The sequence below is a fragment of the Bombus vancouverensis genome, chromosome 1 (assembly GCF_051014615.1).
Source record: "Bombus vancouverensis nearcticus chromosome 1, iyBomVanc1_principal, whole genome shotgun sequence".
NCBI classification, from domain to species: Eukaryota; Metazoa; Arthropoda; class Insecta; order Hymenoptera; family Apidae; genus Bombus; species Bombus vancouverensis.
Genome location: NC_134911.1, coordinates 9,283,397 through 9,300,384, shown reverse-complemented (window position 1 = coordinate 9,300,384; position 16,988 = coordinate 9,283,397). Strand labels below are relative to the sequence as shown.

Here is a 16,988-nt window from a genome sequence, read left to right as displayed (position 1 = left end):
CAAGAAAGAAAGAAAGAAAGAAAGAAAGAAAGCAAGCAACGAAATGAACGGAAGAAAATATTTTTACTTATTATCTTAATCCATTTAGAATATGAAAAATGGATTAGGTTTGATTGTAAACTTTCAAAGAATAGACTACAAACTTGAAATATATTTGTAATACGCATTATCTTGCTTTTATTTACCATCTACCAAGAAAGAAGAGAAAAAACAGCGTTGACTTGGTAGCTTACTGTTGCTCTACTTATGATTAGGCAAATACACAATTTGTACAAATCGTTTTGCAGTTTAAAGATCGTCGAAAACTGTATTTTACAAAGCTATTATGCTTTTTCTTTTCGATGTCTTTTTCCCCTATTATTATCATCGTAATCATCATTATTAGGTACTCTTACTATCGTGATACTATATCAGTACCAATTTCATTTATATTATTTATCCTTATCAATGGTTTCTAACAAGAAATAGTAGGATACTGCGGTATTCAAAACCTGGAAATATACACGAGACAGGTGTATTGAAAATGATTAAATCGAAAGATAGATTACCTTAACAAAAAGATCCAATGAAACTTGCATCAAGTCACACGCTTTCAAAACTATCGATCTCTGTGCTAATATCAGCGTAAAGCCTTTTGCGAAACTAGTATCCTTGTGTTTGTACCAATCGCTAAAATAAACCTTGTGACGAAAACGATCGCTCTACGAAGGAAACGAAAATTAAGGAGGCTGATTGCAAGTCTACGTATAATCGACGTTCGCTAGTTTAAGAAACAATTTGAGATGACGATAACTCGAGACGACAACAAGCAAGTACATCTACGAACCTCAATAAGAATTACGTCTGCAGGCCAGGCGTACAGGAACGTTTGTAATAATTTCATAAAAATGAAAACAGTACACATTATGATTTTATCCATAATTTGTCCTTTAACCTGTCAAACAACCAACCCGTTAAGTAATCGTTTTAGTTATTATAGATATTTACGCATGCATAGAAAGAAGGCCAAATGAAAATCGATAGAATCTCAAATTTAACTGAGCTTAAATATGTAAATAGTAAACAGATGTTGTGCAAAGTATTTTCTCGATTATCTTTATCGGGACTCTCACCTGCAAAACCTGAAATATTAAAGTACATAGACTCGTTGCGCTCGTTATTGTCGTTAATAGTATGACGGGTCCGTAAGCTTCTTGAACAATGTCTCGACATTTCAGTAACAGAGCGTGCTTGTTGACGCATTCTTGAAAGATCCGTTTACGATTCTCCTCATACTCTTTATTCGCCTTATTCTTCTCGTCAGTTGAAAATCTCATCTCGAACTCAAAACCCAACAAACGTAACATTACCGATATACGAAATAAGCAAAAGCTGAAAAATCCATCTACACCGGTAGATACAGAGATTATATTCCAAATAATATTCAAATCAAAGAGATAATGCAATTGCCAGACTAACATTGAATCAATCGTCCAAGGATAACTTGCAGGAAAGGGTAAAGGATATTGTAGATTTGTTGTATTGTTCGCGTTGTAAAGTATTCTCGTAATCAACGGTTTAAATGCGTGTATAATGCTGTTGATTGCCATTAACGTAAACTGTAGATAAATCAATCGATAAAACGTTCGAACCCAGGAAAAAGCTATTGATCCTATATCTGTTTCGCTTAGTGCTTGTTCCAACATAGAACTGAGTATATCATTTGCTTGTTGCAGTTTATTTTGATAGATGAAAAAGCAGCAAGCCTAAAAAAGCAAAAAGTATCTTGTTGTAAAATGTCGATAAAAAATTTCGATCGTTCATGTTTCAATTACATAAATTGAATCACGTATCTTGAATATCTTTGTTTGCCTACAACTCGGATTCGTTGAATTTGAAGGCAGGATACGTATGACACATTTAAATGTTAGAAGTGACAATTCGGTTATATGAATGAAATGGATTCTTTTAAAATATATGTAGATAAACTTACAAACCTTCATAGTTGTATTCAATATGGCACAGAAGAGGGAAAACGAAGCGGTAAGCAAAGCGATATTCTGAACATTCTGTGAGCAAAAATTTCCTACGACGCAGAGTGAAATGAAAGAGGAAAATATCGACCAAATTGATATGCACCGATAAAATACATCCCGCTTCTTCGTAATCGGACACATCCCACTAAGGAGGAGAAAACGTTTTACGAAACTAGCATACTTTCTATATATTTTTAGTTCTTTCGACATCGTTGAAATTGCGACGGCAATTCTACCTGAATCAATGCATAAGCATCATTCCCAAGAAAAGTTACATCTGAATAACGATCGATCGATACATATTACGCTGTTCTGCTTTGCCATTATATATCAATCGACCGCTTGATAACAATGTATAATTTATCTTCTGAAGTTGGTAAATTGCTTGAAATTGATCAGCAATGCTAAATATTTTATCCAACAGTTTATGCGCTTGTTCTTTCACATCCTCTGTCGCGTAAAGCATAGCTAAATTAAACGTTACGAAAGCAATTTTGAAAATGTGCGTTGAAACTTGTAAAATTTCTAAGAATCATTTCCTTGTACGAGCATTAATAATAATAAAAAGGAAAGAAAAAGAATTTAAAATTTGTACTAGACGCCGATGAAAACAATTTATCAGGGATAATCAGGGATAAAAAATATCAGATAGATTTAAAAAGTAAAATTTTTATATTTCTTAGAATCTTCATAAGAATGTATAAAATTCGTACAACTATATTTAACTTGAATAAATTTGAATAATAACATAAGGATTATAATTTTGAAGAAATATTAGATTTTAAAGACATGACAACATCCTTTCTATTTCGCTTCTACTACATCTATTATTCCTCACTTTTTTTGTCCGTTGTCCATTATCATATGCAAAAGTACATTGCTCGCGTACCAATTATGAAAACCATATTCTTTGGTTAGTAACGTTAGTAACATTAGCAACACTAATTAACTCTCATTAATTTGTTCAAATCTTATTATATTTATCCTCCTTTAAATTATTTATTAACTTAATTCATGCTTTTATATTTTGTGAATAAATTGTACAATACTCGTAGAGTTGATTTTAGATCCAAATTTACAATATCTGCAAACAAAATATAATGTCACCAGTCACATTCATTTAGTTCCGATATTTCATAAGTATTGCAGTTAACAACAATACCAACCTTCTGGGCGAGCCTTGGGTTTTGGTAGACCAATATCTTGCATAATATCAAATGCAAATGAAACATTATGTACCTTATGATCATGTGTTTTAGGTGTCAAATGAAAACTACCTAAAGGTACGAAAAAACCTTCGAGAAGTCCAAGTAGAAGAGTTAAAAAAACACCATCATGAAATTGCGTATCTAAATCTGTCACCTCCAAATGAACTTTACTCAAGTGTTTATTGACGAAAGAAATCAATGACTAGAAAATATAACTATGTATTGCATTGTAGAGAGCATATAATTTTTTATAACACAAATGAACAACATACCTTTTTAACTACAGCTAATTTATCAGCCGGATGATCAAAAAGACTATCAAAAGCGTCCCGTTCGCAACGCATTCCCAAATCATCGTACGTCGATGTAATTTCTTCTCTAACCGTTCTGTGTATTAGCTGGCCATCCTTCTTACGCACAACGACAACCTGAGCAGCTACTCTTTCTGGCAATCTAACAGGCGCTCGGAATTGCCTTGCCAAACCAACCAATAAATGTAAAATGGCAACAATGTTTTTCGAATGAACAGATTCTACGTTCCACTTGTAAGGAGGATGGCGTCCTAATACTTGATTAGCAGCTGACAACACAACTGCTAATTTCTGTTTCTGACCTTCTTCTGATTGAGTCACTTCAGGTACATCTAACTTCTTTCCCGTCAACTTTTCTAAAATTAATAAAAAAAATATGCCTACTTAGACTCCATGTATTACAAGAATTCTATTCAATTCTGCTATTATATAACATACCCAATAGTTTCTGTAGTACCTGTCCATCATACAAATCTTCTGCAATATCTTTAACAATAATCCGCTGGTCGGCTAATTCATCGTTAATCCATTCAATCAGGACAAATATTAATTCTTTGAGTTTAGAATCTTCCAAAGACCTAGGCTCTATCATTGAACGTTCCTCGTTTTCATCTAATGCATATTCTTCTGGTGGCATCTCTGGATTGGCTGCAAATCCTGGTGAATCAATTGCATATTTCCCTTCCTCCTGTACCTCTTGCACTATATCAATTAAATTCAAAATAAACATAAACAGTAACTTTAACAAAAAACATTTACAAAATACAAATCGAACATCGACATTACCAACAATATCATTTTTTAAAGTTTGAAGCTACTCGTACCATATAAGGAAATATATCCCGTAAATTCTCGTAAAAGAAGCATAAACAAAGTTAACTTGTCACAACGTAATGTAAACGCAGTATGATACCTTCTTTGATACGCTTTTTTCGACCCAAGGTCCCAATCTTATCCCAGAAACTTTCTTCTTTTTCATCCTTCCTCGTAGAAATAGGAGGTCGTGGAGATTTTGGACGTGGAGACGACATATTCAACACCAACGTTCATCAAAAATAATCCGAAGAATGAAGGATGTCATCTCTCGAAATACCAACCTTTAACCACATTTACAAACATCGATTGTATATGCATACATTATATTATATGCATGTGTACTTCAGATCTTTTTTGAGCATCTATGTTGAAACGAACTTTGCAAGTATCAGTTTTAAGTACATTTACGTCTTTATCGTTGCTTAGATTGCATAGATTCATAATTATCAACTTTTGTAATCTTTAATTATTTTACACATATCCTTAAAAGTAAAACTATTTCGAAAAACATGCTGACATCTTAATTCATAGAAATCATATAGTAACATCTACTATAGCATATACATACATTTCAATCGCGGTTTTCTTTAGAAATGTTTTAATTCATTTAAAATATGTCATACTTCCTCGGATATTCTTCAGAACTTCAGATCATATAAAAAAAGATATATGTAAAGATTATATGTAAATAAAGAAAGATTATTTGTTACAGAGTAGATTATCATTCACACAAAAATGTCGTTTACATTTACTTAAACGGATTTTGTATTTGAAGTTAAATAAAAAATAAATAAAATTAAATTTCTATCTAATTATGTATTATATTATAACAACATTCGTTATACAGTTAAAAACAATATGCACATGCGCATATATGTATATACAGAATTGAGCCGTTTAGGAACTATTTTCTTAGATAGGTCTCTGCGCTGTGTAAACCGTAAAACATAATTTAAGGTTATTAACAAATTATCAAGAAATAATTGTTAAAATGTTATCGCTAATAAGACGTTACGAAACCCAAAATATTATAACGCCATTAAAAATCATGAAACTTTCGTTATCATCTTCTGCGAGCATCGATGATGATATAGGTATTATAACGTTCTTCTAACCAAACTTCCTATTAAATATAATTTTTTACAAAAGCATAAACATATTTTTATTATGTAGTGCTCGTGCGCATTTTTAATTTATATATACTTTCTTTCATAGAATTTCGGGTATTGCAATTACTGCCAAGTGAAAAGAAAGTTACAAACAAAAAGTTACAAAGAAACGTAATTGTGGATTTAGTAATTAAAAAAAGAAGTGAAATGTCAGCTAATCAAGATTGGCAGACAATTTGGCCTGCTGCACGAACATTTCATCCTGATATCGTACCATTTCCTTTACAACAAGGATATAAAAATACAAAAGGTATACATCCTAATAAATATGGAAATGCAGAGTTAATGAAAATTCCAAACTTCTTACACCTTACTCCACCTGTTATTAAAAAACATTGCGAAGCATTAAAAAAATTTTGTACGAGATGGCCAGAAGAATTGGAAACAAATGAAGCATGTGTAAAATACTTTCCTGTTGAAATAATTACATCTGATTATTGCTATTCTTCTCCTACAATAAGAGAACCTCTTGCTAGAATAGTTAATTTGAGAGTAAGACTATCCTCTTTGCATTTAAATACTCATGCTAAAGATAAAATACTTAGGTTACTGGGTGATAGGTATAATCCTAACACAGATATGATAACAATAACTGCAGACAGATGTCCATCTAGAAAACAGAATTTAGATTATGTAAAGTACCTACTAACTGCATTGTTTCATGTATCTTGGGTAAGTCATTTCCCATTAATTATATCAATTTACTGATAAATATAGCATACAAGCAAAGCAAATCAAACAAGAATTGTTTTTAGCGTTTTGAACCATGGGAAACAGAAAAATCTGAAGTAGATATGGAATATTATGACTGGGATAAAAGTAAAAGCAGAAAATCTTTAACGTCCATGTATAGTTGGCCAAACATGCCAACTGATTCCAACTATGAATACATCCCACATGTAACAGAATATAAAATTGCAGTTTCTGATTTAATAAATAAAGGAGAAGATCAATTTTCAATCAATAAATACAGACAAGCTGTTAAAAATGTGTTAAACCTAAAATCTTATGATTTTAAAAATAAGTAAAGAATAAGTAAATAAAAATATTGAGTTTGTAATGTTTGTCATTCCTAGTTTAACTGTATTAACTGTTATAGAACGTTCATGTGTAAAAAAAACAAAACTGTGATAATGTGATATAATGTAATTGAAAAGGTAAGTTTTTATACTTTATTATATAAAAAATTAAAGGATTATGGAAGTAGTTGTACAATAATTTTTTATTTCGACAAAATTGTTTACCGCCGGACACTGACTATGGTATATAAAGACATATCGTTAAGTGCTATACCATATATTTGGAATACAGGTTGCATTATGCAATACAAAAAAGAAAAAATAAATTTAGGATATTTACAAATAAAAACCTAAAATTTAAGTTCAATTACGTTTATTTCATTTAAATTAAAAATACTTCTGCATCTTTGATAACTTAAAAAGCAATTAAGTTCATAAATTACAGCATATCTCATTTCTGACCTATGATAGTCATGCATTAAACATACCACGACTCAGAGGCAAACAATTTTCATTTGCAATATTCATTGATGTAACCATACATTCTTATCCAACAATGTTCCACAAATTAGTTTCTCTCCTGCAGGTGTTTCTGACTATTGCACCACAATATGAAACATTATGTAAATGCTACCTTATAAGATAAATGTAAATTGATGTTATTTTACTTTCCTGTGTTCTTTTTTCGATATTCAGTCTATAAATGATCATTTATTAAAATATCATTAAAAAGCAACATAAATCCACAAATACTTTTACTAAACAAATACAATTGGAAGGTACATTCGCACCTTTATAACATTGCATAATTTTATATAATTTCAATTTTATAACTAACATCTTCAAGATTTTATAATTATTATTTTTCTTATTACAATGTCATTTTTATGCTTATTATAATGTTACTTTATGCTATAAATTTTTTGTACTTATATGTCACTAAAAATATAAAATATTTAGTCAGACCTCCATCTATTGTCTTTCTGGCTCCAACATAAAAGATTACATATACATTTGTTTGTTGTTAAATTACTTTTCATATTATTACTATCGCTATTATGGAATTTTTGACGAAGGTAGAACTGGACAGAATCTGCAACAATGTCATAATTTTTATTCCAAATGAAAAATATTGAATTACTTGTAAAAATTTGGAAATTTATCTCTTTAAACAATGTCAAAAATTTTTTGTTTTAATAATTTAGGACCATTGTCATTATAGTTTAATATACCAACTTAGTAAGACTTATCGAGTCTTTTTTGTTAAACAATGCCAATAATTGTATTGCAATTTATTAAAACCTACACTTACTTTTGTTTTTCTTTTAGTTTTTGATAGGGATGCGTTGACATTAATCTCCTTCTTTCTTTTTCCCTTACTGCTTTCAATCCTCTATTTGATGTATTTATATCAAGATTTTCTTTCTTGAGTTTATCTGCTTTTAACTTATTTAATATGGTTATACTTTTAGCGCTCATTGTTACATGTGGCTTTTGCATATACTTTTTATTTTCTTTATCTTGAATTCCTATTGTACAGATTGTAATATCCTTACATTTAGGGGATATCTTCCTTGCTTGTTTGATAGGAGTCTTTGTTACATTCATATTATTTTTATCTGAAAGGACACGCTTTTTAACTTTTTCTTGTATACAATTTACATTTTGTCCTTCTTCTGTACTTTCCTTTATTACTTTCATATCAGTATTACAATCCATGGTTGATTCTTCTTCCAATGTGATAGTTACATTCTGTGTATCAAACACTTCTTTTTCAGAACAAAATGTATTGAAAGTTGCATCCAATGCATCTTGATCATTTAAAGGTTGTAATACATATATAGGTATCTTACTATTAAGGGGATCCATTAAATGGGGTACACTAAGGCATGTCAAGTTATAAAAGCACTCCTCATGTTTAGTTGTTTCCATATCTGACCATTTTATATTTCTCACTCCTTCCAATAATTTGATCAGCTGTTTAAATTCTTCCTTCATTGTATCTGTCATGGTTCCATATCCTCTCATCATGTTATAATAATTTTGTAATGTTGTACTCATCATTTTAATCATTGAATGATAAGACTCTATTTCACATTGTTGAAGATTATTTACTTTCTTTGCATGTTCATACTGTTGTTGTAATCTAGAATTTTCTATTTCACTAGTTTGTAGTGCAAACATATCTTCTAATTTTGCAAGTTTCTTTAACTTTGCTTCCGCATACAGTTTTTGTATTTCTGTTTCTACTGAACACAGTTCCTCCCATGCTGCTTCCATCTGTATCTTTAACGAATCTCTTTGTCGTTCAAAGTAATGCAGTGATTTATTAACTCTTGATTTACCACTTGCATTTTGTTCTTCAAGCGTCAAAGTATCAACAGCTGCTGTTAGATTATGCAATCTTTCATCTGCTGCTTTCTTATATTGAATTCTACAGCATAATATCTTGTCTGCGCTTTCTAATGAAAGGACTTTTTCATTCAAAATTCTCTTTTTTTGAAGTAATTCAATTAATTTATTGCTATCAATTAGTGCAGCTTTATCTATTTCCTCATTAATGTTATTACCTTGACCCTGTGGTAATACATGCTGCGAACTATTTTCAAATGCTAATAGCTTTTGTTTTAGATAATTTATTTCTTTCTTTTGTTCTTCAACCATTTTTATATATGCAGTTACATGCATTTCACAGGATAGAATATTTTTCTTTATATGAGTTTTGATCTTCTTTGCTCTATTTGCATATCTCAATGTATTGTATGTATCCTCATAACTAAAGCTAGAAGGTGCTATGTTAGCTATCATAACTGTCTGACAATTTCCACCTAATGAGTCTTTTAAGAGACGAGTCAATTTAGAATCTCTGTATGTTATATGTTTTGCACCATCTGCTAACTTATTAATGCAGTTGCCTAGAGCCAATAAAGATTTATTAATATTTGCACCTTCTTTAAACCTTGCCCCTTTACAACCTGTAGCAGAAGCTCTTTCAGAACCAGCTAAATCAATCATAGACAGTTTAACTTGTCGTACTTGACCATCCATTTTGTTGGTGATATTAATATAAACTTGAAAAACTGCGTGACTTCTGCTACTTTCCTCATTTGCATCAGTAGGATGTTGAGTGCGATTTTTATTGCCTTTTGCTAAAAGTGTCAATAATTCTTCAGCATTCTGAATAGCAATTATTTTAAGACCAGCAACAATTACTCCATATCTACCATCGTCTCTTAAATGCAAAGGACCAGATTTATGTAAAAGATCTTGCACATTTTCATTATAAATTTCTAAATACGTTACACCTAAATTAAATTCACGTTGATCACTCTGCTGTTCTATTTGATAAAATAATTCTGCGACTGTCCTGTATGTGATACCAGGATCATTGCTACTACCAAGCATAGTATGAGTTTTTCCAGCACCAGTTGCTCCATATGCAAATACAGAACAATTATAACCATCCAAAAGATTGCAAATCAAATCTTTCGTACTTCCTTCAAATACATCACTGTTATTCGACGTCATGTCAAATATTTTGTCAAACATGAATTGCAGTTCTTTATTTTGTTTCTTAAGCAAATCACGACCTTTCTGAGCAACACCATGATAAAAAAATGGATTCTCCTCTTCTTTAGGATCGAAAATTAGCATTTTATCGTCAACGATCTTCAAAACAGTTTTACAATTGCCCTGCTGTTCGTGCTCATTTTGCGGTCGTATTCTTACGATTACTTTAATACTCGTCTGTGAACCAGATTCAGTTTGTATGGATAAACTTGGGCTTCCACTTGTGCTTGGCTTTATTGAATTGTTTGAAATTCGTTTCTTTGGCAACTTTTTAACTTTGTTTGGCGAAAATGCTTTCGCCAAATCTCTTTTATTAAACACCATAGTAAACTTTACTAACTTACATACGAACATCCATTACTGGCCGTTGAATGTAAACTGAGTGTTCAAATTTAAATTTCTGCATCCTGAACTCTTCAAAGACAGTTTTGACAATAGTAAACATATTTATAGTGACATTTTAGGGAATTTTTCCAAACAGAAATTCAACTTTGAGTTTGTTTTATTTTTCTTTCAGTATTACTTATATTACTTACTTATAGACTGATGATATCATCGAATAATGAGATCAAAATCGAATAATAATTATTTTGATTTTTGTCCACTTCATGTCACATTATGGGCCGTGCTGAAATCTGCCGATCAAACGTGCCCGAAAATTGGGTCATGAAAAAGCAACATGGAAGGCAACTAAGTTTTCGTTGTTGTTCAAACAGGGACAAATAGAGGGTCTCTGGTTCTGTCTGATAAATTCAGTACATATTATGCATGGACAGAACGATACCTCTTATCTACTATGTCGATTTTTCACGACTCAATTATCGGATGGTTTTTTCTATGCTTTCGGTATATTAGTGTTAAGACCTATTTATGTGGCTGTGTTCAGTATATTAGTGTTAATTTCCCATAAATATCTATCTACATTAATATTACACCAAAAAAAAAATTCAACTTTGAATTGTCATGTTACGTTTGCGGTTTTGGGGAAAAATGGTGAGTGAGTTGGAGCGTGGAGCTCTGAACCGCCCTGCTCTCTGGAGTGCGCGAAAATTGAAAAATCTTTTATTTTAAAGCTAAGATTTATTCAGAAGTTAGCTTGTCAAGAATACAAGAAAATTATCTCTCAAAAATAGATAAAATTGATCCGCTCAAAAAAAACTCTCAAAAATAGATAAAATTGATCTGCTCAAAAAAACTCATCTTCGATCGCAATTTCGACGCCTGTCCACTCTTCTCTATTCTTGGATATCCTTCCTTGCTTACCCTGATGGGTGAAATTGCTCGTCGAAGTACTATCTTTGAGATTCATCCGCTCTTGAGCCCATGGACATGGAAGACACTTAAACTTAGAAAAGTTTACATGAATTGGTAAAGAGAAAAGATCTCGAGAAAATCTAGATTCTTCCAAAGATTCTAGGTGACTTGTCCTACAGTTGCTAATTCGATACGGCCCTTAACGGAACGTTACGTGATGCAGTGCTTTCTGTCTATGTGCTATTATTCCACTTGTACTATATATGTCTTGTAACGAAAAACACTAAAAAGTGTAAAATTTGTTAAACTAATAATTAAAAACCTGTTCGTTAAACTAATTGTAAATTGTTTAAGAAAGAGAAGTTGTTTACATACATATATGTGGTGGATGCTAATGATACTTCCCGTCTTACAGAAAATAAAATTGTATTTGGTGAATTTGAGGCTAATGAAAAGGAGAGAGAGAGAGAGTGCGTTTCGTCCCGGGACTACCGGTGGACTCGTCAGTAAGGCTATGCCCGGTAGTCCCTGCCTTAGACGTAGAGGGAGTCTCGCTAGGTGCGGTATTTATATCAATCGCTCGTATATTCGACCGCTAGCGAGTTAGACAGACAGACACGTTGTCGTCGTAGCTCTCTAGTGTTGGCGGTTGGTACCCGCGGATCGCCCGGGAGGTGTTGCGCCGCGTTGATGCCTCGACCTGTCGGCGTCCTGTTGATACCGATCCGCCACAAATTAATTTCATATGAATATATTTCGGGAAAACCATTGTCGTAAAAAAATTAAATATATTGCTTATGCTTTCATTGTTGTTCATGCACAGGGTACCATTTGTATATGTAATATGCACCACTTAACTATACGAAAGGTACATATATACGTTTCTTATTCTACCCAAAGTATTATCTTGTTTATAAACTACAGTCGTTCGGTTATTCTATAGTTTCAATTTTTATTCTCTTTGGCAATGCTGAAAATACATTTGTCTTATTGTTAAATTTATGAGATTAACTGCTATTATTAAATTAACCATTTTAGCGCCACGCAGCGCGATCGCGTTATTCGCGTACTGTGGTGAAATGTGTCGCGATGTTTGATCACGATCGTCAATTCGCAACACGCTCGGTTCCGAATGTAGCTCCTTGCGAGTCATATCAGAGTTTCCTCTCGTAATTACTTTTTTTCAAATAATCGTAAACCACCTGCATAAATAAGCCGTTTTTGTTGAATTTATTTTTATTTACATATACTTCTGCATAGTACAAATTTTTGAAAATATAAAAAAACAATATAATATTTTATTTATAGTAGATATAAAACTAGATTACTAATGTTCATTGTCATATTTAGAAGTAAGTTTTTTATTTAGTTCACCCATTAGGATGATAAATGAAACAAATAAACAATATATATTAAATCAGAACACAAAGATGTAAACACGCAAAGACATTAAAATTATAGTCATGGTTTTACAGGATCATGACATTCATTATTTTTAAAACAGACATGTTTATGAAGACATAATGGATGAAGCCCTTTTTTGCACTGCATACAAATTAAATTCGATCGTTTTATACCGTTAATTTTACTGCTACAAACTACGCACTGTCTTAAATTTCTGCCTGGTAGTTTCATTAAGCCAAATATTCTGTCATTATCACTTACCATATGTTGTTTTTTGACTTGCATCCATTCATGCTCTATTTCAGATATAATACTTGATGTAAATTCCAATCGAGTCATTGGCTTCTTTTTGCTAACTTCCTTATAAAATAGATAGGAATTTAATACCATACGGGCAATGATGTGAAACGTAATTTTTTTCCAATATTTTACCGTGCGGCGTTCATCAAGATAGACGTATAACATTTTGTCCGATTTGCCAACTCCCCTCATATAACTATCATAACTGTCACCTATGTATGGTTTTGCTCCACTTCTTTCGTTTTCATTTCGTTTTTTAATTACTATGGTATTGTCATTTGAAGCATGCGTCAAAATTAATTTGGATACTCTATTCGCGTGTTCAACTATTGGCATAAATTTTAGGCATGGGTCGTACTTTTCATGGCCTGGTGGGAAACATTCTTTATTATCGACTAAATGAAAACATTGATAAATAAGCTGGAATCTATTTCGCGAAAACATTTTTGAAAACCAGGGTATGCTCCTTGAATTTTCGGTCCAATAAGAAAATATCGTTGGTCGCCTCGTTATCCCCATTTCCAATAAAACTGCTATAAACGCCTTTATTTCGAGCAAAGTAACTGGTTTCCATAGTTTCATTCGAGATCTTTGGGTGATTTTACGTGATTTTATTAATTGTTCGGCGTACTTATTCGTTTCGCGAACCATTAATGTTAGCAGGAATGAATCGATGAACAAATTAAAATAATCGATAGGTTTAGATTTGTTAGTTAGCGATGGCTGTGGCCCAGTGCCTTCAGTAAAGGAAAATAAATTCTCTTGTTCACCTATATCATTAATAGAAGTACTTGCAGATGTAGCAGAACAGATAAAACTGCATGGAATACTATTTTCGCTACTAGATGTATCAAAAACGTCTATTCTCTTTCTTTTTGAAACTGGAACGATCTTACTACTGCTATCGTCAGATTCAGAAGTTGAATTAGGTCTCCAACTTGACTTCGTTCTTTTCTTTTTCGTATCCATTGCCCTACAAGGAATACACGAATAATAAATAATCAAATTAACACTAAACCTACCAGCGTCGGTTAAATTGACCGCTCTCGAACTTCTACACAAATTTAACCATATTTAAACGTTATCATATCGCTTCATAATTTCTGACTTTTCCTAAAACATACATACAATATATTTTTCGATATTTACTTTTAGTTTGCTCTTTTATTTTCTAAGAAAAATTTGTATCCTGCCTTGTAATCAGTACAAAGAAAATACTATCTCAAAGTCAGATGACAAACAAAATCAGTAATAACAAATAATAATAGCTGTTACACCTGTAATCTTGTCATAAAACATAATCGCATCCCTCAATTAAGATGACCACCAGTTGTCAATACATATCAATTCAGGCCCATAATAATCCTAAGGAACCGCCATAAAATTTAGCATTTTTTACAGTCCATTGTTATAAACATTTTAAAAGTTGAGAAGTTTCTTAGGGTTATTATTCATTGCGATAAAACAAGGGAAAAGCGGGGTTTTCTCAACTCCACCCTCAAGTAACCGTTGGTGGAGAACGGCCAATATTCATCAATATTTTCGTATAAATATCGCCGTCACAGACCATATTCTTACTTGCTATCATCCCTTCGACCAGAATACATCTCAGTTTGTTAGTCAATCAGTCGACATCTAAACTTGTTATCTCTGAAACTCAAACAGAAAGCATCTCAGAGCATTTTGTGTAAAGCTGTTATAAAGGGAAAAGTAAAGCATATCAAATTTGACAATAATTTTGTATTCCGTACATAGCGTTATTTTGTGATAAATATTTACCCTAAAAATGACAAGACTTCTCAAAATAAAATTGTAAAAAAAAAATAACAGACATAGAAGAAGACTGTTCAGCGTGCGATGAACAAGAAACTTCAACAACTGAAAACGGCATGGAAACACATGAAAACTATTTACAACCGAATCAGAATTGAATATTATTAGTAAATAAGCGTTCACGTCCAGAGAAAAGAGGAAAGAAATTATCGTTGACAGCAAAGAGTGAGACTGATGTAAAGAACCAACGTAACGAAAATGGGCCCGATGGGATAGTTTGGAGAGAAATAGATGCAAGTCCCAAATCTGGCAGGACATCAGTTCATAACATTTCTAGGGATATTTTAAACGGCATATAATGAAAGGACAAGTAAAGATGGCATTTTATCTTATCATCGATCACCGTATATATTTGGAGTATTGGAGGCTAAGAGAAAGCTAGATGCAACAAAACTAGATGCATTTATTGCTCTGATATATACCCGCGGTGCATATCAGGCAAAGAATTTAGATGTCTCATATTTATGGAATAAAATTTGGAGATCTGCATTTTTTCAAAAACAATGAACAAAAATGATTTTGCTGAAATTATGAGATTTATACGATTTGATAAGAAGAGCGAAAGAAGCCAGCATTTATGAACCAATAAATTTGCAATGGTATGGGGCCGATTTACAGAGAATTCACAAAATTGTTATAAACCTGGTGCACACATTATTTTTGTATAAAAAATCGCGGGAGAATACCATGCAATAAAACTATCAACAAGTTCAGATTCATTACTACAAAAAATTTGTCAAGTAAAAAATTGTAAAGGTTACAAAATTATAAAAATTTGTTTAAGATGCGGGAAGTATGTATGCGGCAAATATACATTTGATAATAAGATAATTTGTAAAAAATGCAACGAAGTTGAATAAGATATATCTCTATATACACAAAAGTGTAATTTTATTTGTCTATAGTTGAAATTAAACAAAAGTAAATTTGGCCGAAATTTTTTGAAAGTTCATCATTTTATATACATTCAGTTATAAATTAACCATTATCTAAGTTAAATCATAAAAACTATTACTTCTTTAATCACTGGTCATTTTGACCGTACACGGCAGGAATAGGTATATACAAAGTGTCGGTAGATTTAGTGTTAATTAAAAAAAACTAATGTATAAATTACCTCTTGAATTGAAAAACCAAATCCTATATTATAGAATGTTATCACGCAAACAAAACGTAAAGCACGAATATTTCGCAACCTTTTGAATGTTTAGTATAACGTTTCGGATATGACTGATGAAACGAAACGCGAGCGCGTTGAGCGAATATTTTAACGAAAAAAACGAGTCGATCGGCATTTCTCGCAAATAAATAAACGAAACGCTATCGCGCTGCATGGGACAATCCGAACGAATTCTTAAAAACCCCTGACACTAAAACGGTTAATTAATTAACTGCTTTTAATAAAAATAATCATTAAAATGATACATTTGATTTTATTAACATAATTATTGATATAAGTCTTCTACATTAAAATTTGAAAATACTATATATATACTACTATATATATAGTATTACTATATATATATTGAGAAAAATACTATATATATATTGTTGAAATAATTACTTCTAGGAAAACTCCACATCTTTCTCTTTTGTATACCCGTGACCTGGAAACGGCCGTTACGAAGAAAATAAAATTTACTGAAGCAAAAAATTAAAAATGGAGAGGTCCATATTATTGTGCCCTTGAATATGAATGTTGTTTTTGGGTTACAAGGTCTAGAAACAAAAGAGCCATAAGTAAATTTTTATTGCTGTTTTTTGTAACTTTCAGCTAAAGTCACACACCAAGGTTAATTTTTTAGTAATGTCAGTTGTTGTAATGTAACACTGCTAGAATGAGGATTTAGATCAGCATACACTTATACTTATGCTTACTTCAATATATATATTTCTATCATAAATTCATCCACGCGTTCCTCTATCACATAACCTCAACATAACATTGATACAGTGTGGCTCTCTCATACTGATACAGATAGATAGCGTGTTCTTACAGGTAAGCTGAAGATTATATTGAAGGACAGAAATAGTGCCATACGACATACGACTGTGGTGCCGAGTGTCGAGGTATTGCGCTCTCTCTCAG

At 31.9% G+C, this 16,988-nt stretch overlaps 4 protein-coding genes across 6 annotated transcripts; 1 reads left to right on the top strand and 3 right to left on the bottom strand.

Moving 5' to 3' along the window:
- Positions 1 to 129: 129 nt before the first annotated feature.
- Positions 130 to 2,562, bottom strand: LOC117153433 (odorant receptor Or2). Of its 2 annotated transcripts, none has more exons than XM_033327481.2 (5): positions 1,977 to 2,562; positions 1,113 to 1,745; positions 827 to 934; positions 549 to 701; positions 130 to 491 (listed from the first exon to the last, which is right to left on the bottom strand). In XM_033327481.2, exons 1-5 carry the CDS (start codon positions 2,223 to 2,225, stop codon positions 432 to 434), a joined length of 1,203 nt encoding a protein of 400 aa, XP_033183372.1. In that variant the 5' UTR covers positions 2,226 to 2,562; the 3' UTR covers positions 130 to 431. The 2 variants fall into 2 exon arrangements, with proteins under 2 accessions (XP_033183372.1, XP_076473753.1); XM_076617638.1 differs by lacking the exon at positions 1,977 to 2,562 and having other exon boundaries at positions 148 to 491; positions 1,113 to 1,384; positions 1,459 to 1,581.
- A 106-nt stretch (positions 2,563 to 2,668) lies between these two features.
- parvin (beta-parvin) lies at positions 2,669 to 4,801 on the bottom strand. Its single transcript, XM_033327482.2, has 5 exons — positions 4,448 to 4,801; positions 3,973 to 4,236; positions 3,496 to 3,890; positions 3,182 to 3,425; positions 2,669 to 3,099 (listed from the first exon to the last, which is right to left on the bottom strand). The coding sequence occupies exons 1-5, from the start codon at positions 4,563 to 4,565 to the stop codon at positions 3,023 to 3,025; spliced, it is 1,098 nt and encodes a 365-aa protein (XP_033183373.1). The 5' UTR covers positions 4,566 to 4,801; the 3' UTR covers positions 2,669 to 3,022.
- A 381-nt stretch (positions 4,802 to 5,182) lies between these two features.
- mRpS35 (mitochondrial ribosomal protein S35) lies at positions 5,183 to 6,579 on the top strand. Its single transcript, XM_033327486.2, has 3 exons — positions 5,183 to 5,444; positions 5,566 to 6,191; positions 6,275 to 6,579. Exons 1-3 carry the CDS (start codon positions 5,342 to 5,344, stop codon positions 6,545 to 6,547), a joined length of 1,002 nt encoding a protein of 333 aa, XP_033183377.1. The 5' UTR covers positions 5,183 to 5,341; the 3' UTR covers positions 6,548 to 6,579.
- A 451-nt stretch (positions 6,580 to 7,030) lies between these two features.
- On the bottom strand, positions 7,031 to 16,917 carry LOC117153431 (kinesin-like protein KIF18A). 2 transcript variants are annotated; one of them, XM_076617462.1, is made up of 5 exons: positions 16,778 to 16,917; positions 16,464 to 16,618; positions 11,738 to 12,332; positions 7,851 to 11,645; positions 7,031 to 7,631 (listed from the first exon to the last, which is right to left on the bottom strand). In XM_076617462.1, exons 4-5 carry the CDS (start codon positions 10,460 to 10,462, stop codon positions 7,595 to 7,597), a joined length of 2,649 nt encoding a protein of 882 aa, XP_076473577.1. In that variant the 5' UTR covers positions 10,463 to 11,645; positions 11,738 to 12,332; positions 16,464 to 16,618; positions 16,778 to 16,917; the 3' UTR covers positions 7,031 to 7,594. The 2 variants fall into 2 exon arrangements, with proteins under 2 accessions (XP_076473577.1, XP_076473581.1); XM_076617466.1 differs by having other exon boundaries at positions 16,688 to 16,826.
- Between the last annotated feature and the right edge of the window lie 71 nt (positions 16,918 to 16,988).

Bases quoted from the DNA above. Each gene is read 5' to 3' on its own strand.
- LOC117153433 (XM_033327481.2), bottom strand. From the start codon at position 2,225: ATGTCGAAAGAACTAAAAATATATAGAAAGTATGCTAGTTTCGTAAAA. The intron at 935-1,112 runs GTGAGAGTCCCG...GTTGTTTGACAG, and splicing joins TAATATTTCAGGTTTTGCAG to GTTAAAGGACAAATTATGGA. The intron at 492-548 runs GTAATCTATCTT...GTATATTTCCAG, and splicing joins CATTGGATCTTTTTGTTAAG to GTTTTGAATACCGCAGTATC.
- parvin (XM_033327482.2), bottom strand. From the start codon at position 4,565: ATGTCGTCTCCACGTCCAAAATCTCCACGACCTCCTATTTCTACGAGG. The intron at 4,237-4,447 runs GTATCATACTGC...TAATTGATATAG, and splicing joins AAAAAAGCGTATCAAAGAAG to TGCAAGAGGTACAGGAGGAA. The intron at 3,891-3,972 runs GTATGTTATATA...TATTAATTTTAG, and splicing joins GGTACTACAGAAACTATTGG to AAAAGTTGACGGGAAAGAAG.
- mRpS35 (XM_033327486.2), top strand. From the start codon at position 5,342: ATGTTATCGCTAATAAGACGTTACGAAACCCAAAATATTATAACGCCA. The intron at 5,445-5,565 runs GTATTATAACGT...TTTCTTTCATAG, and splicing joins GAGCATCGATGATGATATAG to AATTTCGGGTATTGCAATTA. The intron at 6,192-6,274 runs GTAAGTCATTTC...AATTGTTTTTAG, and splicing joins CATTGTTTCATGTATCTTGG to CGTTTTGAACCATGGGAAAC.
- LOC117153431 (XM_076617462.1), bottom strand. From the start codon at position 10,462: ATGTTCGTATGTAAGTTAGTAAAGTTTACTATGGTGTTTAATAAAAGA. The intron at 7,632-7,850 runs GTAAGTGTAGGT...ACATTGTTGCAG, and splicing joins AAACTAAAAGAAAAACAAAA to ATTCTGTCCAGTTCTACCTT.